General features: G+C 34.0%; 1 protein-coding gene across 5 annotated transcripts; it reads left to right on the top strand.

The window, feature by feature from the left end:
- Nucleotides 1–596: 596 nt before the first annotated feature.
- On the top strand, nt 597–9,325 carry nudt17 (nudix (nucleoside diphosphate linked moiety X)-type motif 17). Of its 5 annotated transcripts, none has more exons than XM_084384652.1 (9): nt 597–892; nt 1,015–1,096; nt 1,803–1,838; nt 2,050–2,233; nt 2,501–2,526; nt 5,220–5,312; nt 6,032–6,130; nt 6,231–6,367; nt 7,739–9,325. In XM_084384652.1, exons 2-9 carry the CDS (start codon nt 1,016–1,018, stop codon nt 7,914–7,916), a joined length of 834 nt encoding a protein of 277 aa, XP_084240778.1. In that variant the 5' UTR covers nt 597–892; nt 1,015; the 3' UTR covers nt 7,917–9,325. The 5 variants fall into 5 exon arrangements, with proteins under 5 accessions (XP_084240778.1, XP_084240777.1, XP_084240775.1 ...); XM_084384651.1 differs by having other exon boundaries at nt 659–889; XM_084384649.1 differs by having other exon boundaries at nt 659–889; nt 1,803–1,916.
- The last annotated feature ends 491 nt before the right edge of the window (nt 9,326–9,816 follow it).

Here is a 9,816-nt window from a genome sequence, read left to right as displayed (position 1 = left end):
TATAGAATTTTATTGTAAATTACTAGCTTGTTTCCACCACGGAATAAAAAAATAAAAAGTTAATTTTGCATCTTTTTATCTCACAATTCTGACTATTTTCAATTGCGAGATTATCTCAATTCAGATTTTAGCAGAATTGCGAGTTTGCCTCTGGCGGTCAGTAGGAATGAAACAGAACTTGCAATTGCAAGTTTATATCCCACATTTTTGAGAGAAAAAAAGGTAGGTAACCAGAAAGTTGACGGCACCCATTGACTTTCATAGTATTTTTATTTATTTTTTCCTAGTCAATGGCTGCAGCAGGCTGTCGTCAACTGTCTGGTTACCAACATTCTTTAAAATATCATCTTTTGTGTTCAACACAAGAAAGAAACACAGGTTTGGAACAACTTGAGGGTGAGTAAGAAATGACAAAATTTTCAGTTTTGCGTGAACTATCCCTTTAAACATTGTCTGGGAAACCGGGGGATAAACTTACAATTGCAAGTTAAGTCAGAATCAAGCTTCGATAATTCTCCCTCTTGACTACCTGAAAGAAGTGTAACAAATATCAATTTAATACTTTAGTAATAAAAAAAAAAAAAAAAAAGACTTTTATTCTAAAACATCAGGAGACGTCTTTCGAGTTGACCCGTCCTCTAAGCTCATGCATATTTATTACGTTGGCTCAGTATTTCTTCCTGATTTGCCAGCAAGGTTACTTTCAAAACGAATTAATTAACAGCATTTTTACAGTAAATAGACTTTTATTTTAAAACATCAGAAGCCATTTTCCGGAGGTTCAGTTCGGATGGTGTTTGTTATGGTCTGGGGTTTGGGTTCAGAGTCTTGACAGCATGTTTGTGATTCTGCTCTAAACACTCATTCATGCGCTCTGACGATCTCCTGGGTAGTTAAGTTGTTGACCCTGATTATTACTAGTACTGTATGCAATATAATATGAATATTTGGTAGTGATTTGTCAAATCATGAATTAAAAAAGTTAATTGTCATATTCTGTGGTGATGTCTACAGTATGGAGAAGGTGCGAAAGATTGTAGTTCATCTGTCGAAGGAAACCATAAACGCCGCTCCGCAGTGCGCGAGATTCGTCCAGGTCAGCTGAACTCATATTATTCCACATCACTTTACAATAAGATCCCATTAGTTAACGATAGTTAATGCATTAACTTAATAATGAGCAATACATTTGTTACAGTATTAACGTTAATTAATAAAAATAGAATTGTTCATTGTTAGTTCGAGCTCAGTTTTGCTCGAGCTCGATCAAATAATATTAACAAATACAACTTTTAATTTTAATCATGTATTAGTAAATGTTGAAATAAACATTAACCAAGATGAATTCATGCTTTAGAAGTATTTTTCATTGTTAGTTCATGTTCATTTAGTTAACTAATGTTTACTAATGAAATATTATTCTAAAGTGTTACCAAATATGCATAGAATTATTCATTTCAAAATATCCAATTATACATAATCATTTTTAATAACGATCTATTTAAAACAATCCTATATGATAGTACCAGGCCATTTCTGGGCATCTAGAGTTGGAAGAAACATTTAAATATTTGGTAACACTTTACAATAAGGTTCAGTTGTTTACATGAACTAAGAATGAACAATAATTCTACAGCATTTATTCATCTTAGATCATGTAAATTTCAATATTTACTAATACATTATTAAAATGAATAATTATTATATTAAAAATGAAATAATTACCCTATATCAAAGCAATAGAAGTCTATAGTATGTGCTCATTTAGCTGGATAAACATACAGTGTGTAATTTTTTTCCAGAGCATAACTGGACACTTTGTCGGGAGTGAGGATCAGGTAAATGTGAGCTGTTCTTTGGAGAATAACAGATTTATTTTATGTGACCGGTTGTGTGATGGAGCAGTTCCTCTGAAGGTGAGATCACACTGAATTTATTTTATGGCGTTTTCAGTTTTGTTAATTGAACAATCCAGCAACAATTTCCAGTTTGTTAATCCAGTTAATCCAGGAAATTTATTTGTGGATCAAACTCATTGTCTGACCCTAGAGGGCGTCGTTTTGCCCCATCAAATACCTGTCTCACTCAGAGGCAGTCTCCCTGCCTCCAGATACCCTCAGCCGTGGGGTAGACGTGGCCGTGGCTGTGCTGCTGCAGTCCGCCGATCAGAAGCTGTTGCTGACGCGTCGTGCCTCCAGCCTCCGGATCTTCCCCAACGTTTGGGTTCCGCCCGGTGAGTGTCATTCCGCACCGACCCGAATGATTCCTGAGATTACCACTCACTCAAATAAGTGTGTGCTCACTCATGTTAATGATTTACAGATGAGTGAGGTCATTTTGGTCAGTTTTATCTTTATAAAGACACCATTTTAAACGGTCATTTTATTATCTGTCGAATTTTAGATCTGACATTCCATCATGTCAGCTGAAATTAGCTACAGAAATGTGGCCAGCATATGTGTGTGAGAATACTAATAATGGATGTAATTTGTTTGTTCAGGAGGCCATGTGGAGCTGAATGAAAAGGTACATTTTGTATTGCATAAACAATGAGCTGTCAGTCAATCAATCAATCAGTCAGGCATTAAATGTGCAGTTAGGTATTCTAGAGAAACGATGTTGATATATATATTTTTTTAAATTAACCTAAAATGCACAAACATGGAATGTCTCTTGATCATAGCTAAAACGAAGAAAATTAATGCTGAAGAAAAAAATAAAGCAAAGATGATGACCGAACAACAAGGAAGAACAAAAAATAGTCATAAGAGTATACAAAAACAAGAGTTTTTTGTTAGTCACTGGCAGCACACCAGCTCTAGACAAACAACGACATTCAAACTGTCCCGTTACTATAGCTAACATTACAACAGCATATCTTGGTTCTGTGAAACATAGCAAAACCAATGTTACTCACGTACTATATGGAGCAGAAACAACGCAACCCCGCCGTCTGTTTTCAGGCCTTCCGGCTTTTCCTATAAAGCTTTTCTAATACTAACGCGGGTCCTAAAGCACCTTTCTTTTTCCAGTGATATTCCTCAGACCTTTTCTCTTTTGCGATGTCTCTCAGCTATCTCTCTTTCTACAGTCTTTCTTCTAATCTCCCTCTTGCTCACTCTCTCTCCTCCTCCATCATGAGTGGACACGCCCCCTACTGCTGATTGGCTATAAGTGTGTTGTAGTGCTTGGTTCGATCCACTTTCAACAGCGTTTCTCAGAAATCGCTTACTGCACCTTTGACAGATATTGTCATGTAATTTTAAATTGCTTTAGAGAATTAGTTTTTGATTTATTGATTGATTGATTGATATCCAAAATCTGAGACTACTTTTTTGCATTCTTTTTAAATTTAATACAATATTTAATTTTTCATTAACAACTATATTATCAGCATAACAAACTGAGTGTTTAAATTGTTTGTTGACAGCAGCACTTGAACTGCATGAACAAGTTTGTCATTGACCTAGAAATATTTGCTCTTCATTTTATGTAATGATTTTTTAAATCCGAAAACTATCTTTATTTCTAAGATTAATAAAAACAAAATTCCAGATTTTGATCCTAAATTATTCAACCCCACCATATATATAATATAATTGATAGACCCACAAAATAATATAACATGCACATATATATATATATATATATATATATATATATATATATATATATATATATATATATATACATACACTACCGGTCAAAAGTTTTAGATCGGTAAGATTTTTTATGTTTTTAAAAGAAGTATCTTCTGCTCACCAAGGCTTCATTTATTTGATTAAAAATACAAACAAAAACAGTCATATTGTGAAATATTATTACAATTTAAAACAGCTGTTTTCTATGTGAATATATAGTTGTGTAATTTATTCCTGTGATCAAAGCTGAATTTTCAGCATCATTACTCCAGTCTTCAGTGTCACATGATCCTTCAGAAATCATTCTAATATGATGATTTGATGCTCAAGAAACATTTATTATTATATTATTATCAGTGTTGAAAACAGTTTTTTACATTTTTATTTCATGATGCTATGATGAATAGAAAGTTCAAAAGAACAGCATTTATCTGAAATGGAAAGCTTTTGTAACATTAAACACTACCCTTCAAAAGTTTGGGGTCAGTAAGAATTTTAATTTTATTTTTGGGGGAAAGAAATAAAATAAATCAATACTTTTATTCATCAAGGATGAGTTAAACTGATCAAAAGTTACAGTAAAGACATTTATAATGTTAGAAAATATTCTATTTTAAATAAATGCTGTTCTTTTGAACTTTCTATTCAACAAAGAATTTTGAAAGTAAATTGTACACAACTGTTTTCAACATTGAAAATAATAATGAATGTTTTTTGAGCATAAAAGACTGGAGTAATGATGTTGAAAATTCAGCTTTCATCTGAGGAATAAATTACATTTTAAAATATATTAAAATAGAAAACAGTCATTTTAAATTGTCATAATATTTCACAATAATACAGTTTATTTTATTTGATTGTTTTTTATCAAATAAATGCAGCCTTGGTGAGCAGAAGAGACTTATTTTAAAAACATTAAAAATCGTACCGATCTAAAACTTTTGACCGGTAGTGTATATATATACACGCACACACACATATATATATATATTTATATATATGCACACACACACACACACTACCATTAAAAACTTTGGGGTCGGTATGATTTTTTTAATGTTTATTATGTTTCTTAGTCTCTTATGTTCATCAATGCAGCATTTATTTCACCAAAAACGTGGTAAAGACAGTAATACTGTGAAATATTGTTGCAACTGTTTTCTATTTGAATATATTTTAAAATGTTATTTATTCCTGTGGTAACAAAGCTGAATTTTCACTTCAGTATTCAAAGTCATATGAGTTTACGGATTCTTTAATGAATAGAAAATAGCAGTTATTTGAAATAGAAATATTTTGTAATACTATAAATGTCTTTACTGTCACTTATGATCATTTTAATGCATCCTTGCTGAATAAAAGTATTAATTTCTTTTAAAAAAAAATCTTACTGACCCCAAAGTTTGGAGTGGTAGTGTACATTTCGAGTAATTCTATGTAATGTAATGTCTTTGTATAATAATATAATAATGTCACTGTGAATTAGATTGAGTTAATGAACAACTAAGATATTATTTTGAATGAATGAATGGCTCAGTGATTTCTTTGTGTGTGTGTGTGTGTGTGTGTGTGATCTAGCTGTTGGATGCAGGACTCAGGGAGCTGCAGGAAGAGACCGGTCTGAAACTGAGCCCTGATGAGTTCTCGTCTCAGTTGCTCGGCCTGTGGGAGGTGTGTGTTTACAGCACAATGTTTTTTGTGAGACCTGCAGCCAAAGTCCAAAGGGGTCATTGCGCAGACACGCTGAATTTGACAGACCGAGGCCGATTGTTTGCAAACCCGTAATTGCGTAACCTGGAACAGTCAGGCCTTGCACACATCTGTTGTCTATCTCAACGTTTTAATCATTGAAATTAAGCTGTTAGCTCAAGATGTAAATCTAATCAAGCTGATCCAGAGGGTTTACTTTAATTTTCACAAAACAAACATATGAGATGGTAAAGGAACAATTCATCCAATGATGTTGTCGTCATGTCCTCATCTCCATGGTGTACGGTTTTATTTATTTTTCATGAACATGTAGTCTGAATATTCGAGCTGTTCTTTTCCATGCCTGGAAAGTGAATGAGGAACAGACTCAGTTCTCTGATAATCTTCATCTCCCACGTAACCCCTCAAATGTTGCGGTTGCATATAATCAAACTTTTTGGCAGTATAAATCACCATCCACTTTCATTGTATTGAAAAGAGAGGCTTGAACATTCTTCCTAACATCTCATTTTGTGTTTCATGGAAGATAGAAAATAAACATAAACTAAATTGCCAAAAACATCATTTAAATAAGATAAATGTACACTTAATACTATTTAAAGTTTGGCGTATGTATGATTTAAATTTTTTTTTTATTTTTTTTAATGGTAGTATACTTTATTTGATTATTCTCTGTCCAGTCAGTGTATCCGCCCATGTTGTCCAGAGGACCGCCTCAGAGACATCACGTCGTGACGTACATACTTCTGAAGAGCTCTCAATCACACCTGCAGCTTCAGGTACAGCTTTGGGATATCGACAGATAGAAACATGTTTACAGATTACAGCTGCTGATTTGAGGTCCATGTGCTCCATAAGATCTCTCTCCTTCTTTCCCAGGCTTGTTTGCACCCAGATCCTGCTGAAGTCAGTGCGTGTGTGTGGCTCGATGCAGGTCTGGTGAAAGTTGTGGTGTCTGCTGTGGATGGTGAGAAGGATTCTGTTCGAGTGCCAGCTGACCTGCCACAGACCATCAGGTATGGAGAACTTTATTCATCTCTATAAATATTAAATCATAGTCAGAATTTTTTTTTTTTTCTAAATACATCTAAAAAAGAAAAGTTACATAACCTGATACATCATATGGTATGATATAGGAGAATATTATGGAAGCTTGTTTCCGCCACTGAATAGAAAATAAAAAAGGTAATTGCGACTTTGTATCTCACAGTTGTGACTTTTTTCTCGCATTTGCGAATGAACAGAATTGTGTGATATGATCGTACAATTGTGATCTCACATGTATACAATTATACATAATTACCTCATTTATACCTAATATACAATTACAATTATACCTAATACCTTAAAAATATACCTTTTATACAATTATACCTAATACCTACCTTATTAATTGTAACTCACAATTGTAATCTCACAATTGTGAGTTATAAAGTCAGAATTTCAAGATATAAAGTTGAAAATAAAGTCAGAATTGCGAGATATAGAGCTAAACTCGCAATTGCGAGAAAAAAAGACAGAATTCTGACTTTTTCTGACAATTCCGAGTTTATCTCGCAATTATTTTTTCCTCACAATTCTGACGAGTTTATATCATGCAATTCTGACTTCATAACTTGCAATTGTGAGGGAAAAAAGTCCGAATTATAAGATAAAAAGTCGCAATTATCTTTTAAATTGTTTTATTCCGTGGCGAATTCCGTGAGAATACAGAGGAGAAAAAAACCTCGGTTTCATTTAGAGGCCCAAACTGAGCAAAAATATGCAATTTGGTGCAAAGCTTATGCAAATCAATGAGATCTTTATGACAGTGTAGCTGACTACTTCCATAAAATGCATATAAATATCAGTTGTCACTTTATAGCTCCAATAATATGTCTTAGTAAGATTAATTAATTTAATTGTATGATTTTAAAATTGGTTGTGGTTGAGGAGATTCCCCCCTTCCATGTTAAGCGCTTTGAGTGCAGAGAAATTAATGCACTATAAAAATGTAATGAATTATAAACGAGATTTTTCTAAAAATTATGTATAATCATGGATAATCAAACAATTCTAATTTGTTTCAGTCCAGTATGTGTTCATCTTGTAATACATCTGTATTAAATTTATTCTTACGTTTCCTTTTTAAAAATCATTTCATTGAAAGAATACACGTGCACTGCGACCTAAAGGGGGACGTTTTTAGAATTATATAATAAGGCCTTTTACTTGTTAAAAAGCATAAACTCCCAATGAGAAGACAGAAGACATGTAGTAGATTGTGTATATCAGGTTTTTCAGCCAAGTTTTGATCGTGTTGGTAATATGATACAGCAGGCTTTATAGGTTTAAGTATTTATTCCATTGTTTTGAATGTTCGTTTCCTGTATGTTGTTTGTTGTCAGTGTGACAGAGGTGTCTCCACACGCTGAGCTGAGCGAGAGCTCACTGCCCGTTTCTTTGTTCTGTAACCGGGCCCCGGATCACGGCGAGGACGTTGAACGAGTCAGCACCGGAACCAAATTTGCATTAGAACTGTGGTTGAAAACATTGGGGCCTCAAGCTGAGATGGACTGTCGATGACTCTCTGCCAGCTTCTGCTTATGTTCGTTACCATTTAACCAGTGCCTTGAGGAAGACAGCACCACCTGCTGGACTGGAGCTATTTCAGCAGGGCATGTTATTTAGGCACAACATTAAAATCAAAATTTTGCCAAAAAGTTTCAAAAGCTTTAGATTTACTGTATCACTTATGTGTTATTTTTATTTAACCCCTGTCAGTGCGCAACATTTATTTTTAATTACAACAGAAACAACTGTGTCCTCTCTGTTAAAGCTGGCACATTAAAGTTTGTTAAAACAAATAGAAACTCCACAATAATCAAACACTTTCATATGCAGAATAAATTAATCATACCAAATACACCTATTAATAGGAAATAATTGTGTGCGTGTGTGTGACCTGAACTAAAATATGAGAAAAATGAAAAATTGAATCACAGATTACACTTGACCAAAAAGATAATCTATAGCATTTCACTAGCTGCCCTTCCTCTATCACATTGTGTTCTTGCTGTCCAAATACTCCATATCTTGGGACATTTTTCACCTCTTTGCTTTTAAGCAGAAATTGGCCTGAAGTTACAGAGCCCCTCGACCAACTAGTTTTGTTCAGTTTATTCCATACTGAGTTTGTCACCTGATGCACAATCATGAGCCACATGTTTGTGCTCTTTCTCAGGGCCAAAAAATTATGTTACACTTACAATGGGTTACACTATCGCTCTACATTGCAATTTAAACATGTGTTGCATTATGTGACTCATTTCAGCTCTGATTCTTGACCTCAATCCTCCAGAAAACAAACTAGTCATCCCACGGCCATTTTCAGAAACTCTTTTTAATCTCACTAAATCACTGTTAATACATCACATCATTCAATCCATGTTTAAAAGTTACAAAGAACATTGTGCAAAGGTATATTGTAGGAAAATAAATTCTAAATAGATGGTAATGGCATGTAAAATCATTTCCCTGTCTGTTCAGCTTCCTGCAGTGCAGTGCCGGTTGAATGACAGTTATTCTTCCAACAGAAGTTTTTCCTCAGGTCTTGTTCTTCACACGTGGAGGGAGTGACAGTGTTGGGGAGTCGGAGAACCTGAAATGTGAGATTGAGCTCTGTTGGGTTTGTTAAGTGTGTCTTTAGCCCTATTCGGACGGGACGGGTTTCACAGGGGGACGTTAGAGAGATTTCTGTTTCACAGACGTACTTTGAGATTTTAATCCTGTCCAAATCTGCCAACATAGGTAGGCTACTGCTGCATGTGTGTTTTACTGTACCTGTGTCCATCATTTGTTCACCACGTACATTCCTGTCCGGTTTTTCGGAGGTTTTTCTCTGGCGTCCTGTTATTAACAGAGTCAGTTATCATTACATGTATGCACATCATAATGCCAATTCTGAAAATAAAACAATACTTCCTTCAGCATAAGACATATAGTGTCAAAAGTAACCCCCTTTATATATTTTTTATGATGTTTGAACTCTTTATTTACTGTTTTGTTTTTTAAATATATAATATTTTATTTTATAAAATGTTAGTTTATTTTCATGTGATTTTTAAAAAAAGTACATTCTATATATTACTTTTATATTTTTGTGTTTGCATATTTTTCTTACATTTTTTTACTATTTATTATAATTATTATTTTTATTAGTGCTGTCATATTGATTAATCGCATCTGACATAAAAGTTTGTTTGTATAATATATGTGTTTAATATAACAATATTAAATTTCTTTTAGCACACCGCCTGGTTCAGATTACACGATTTTAGCCCGACTTTGGCACGATCCGTTTGACGTAGGGTTTCGTGGGGATTCGCAAACGACAACGGTTCGATCGTTTCATCCCGGTTTCATCTCGTATAGTGTGTCATAGTGGGCGAAAACCTATGTCGCGTCTGCGATGCTTCACAACATC

This window comes from Rutilus rutilus, assembly GCF_951802725.1.
Source record: "Rutilus rutilus genome assembly, chromosome: 17".
Lineage (NCBI taxonomy): Eukaryota > Metazoa > Chordata > Actinopteri > Cypriniformes > Leuciscidae > Rutilus > Rutilus rutilus.
This window is presented reverse-complemented; position numbering and strand designations above follow the sequence as displayed.

Excerpts from the sequence above, each read along its gene's own strand:
- nudt17 (XM_084384649.1), top strand. The coding sequence starts at position 1,016 with ATGGAGAAGGTGCGAAAGATTGTAGTTCATCTGTCGAAGGAAACCATA. Across the intron at positions 2,527-5,219 it reads ATGTGGAGCTGAATGAAAAG|CTGTTGGATGCAGGACTCAG; the intron begins GTACATTTTGTA and ends TGTGTGATCTAG. Across the intron at positions 6,368-7,738 it reads GACCTGCCACAGACCATCAG|TGTGACAGAGGTGTCTCCAC; the intron begins GTATGGAGAACT and ends GTTTGTTGTCAG.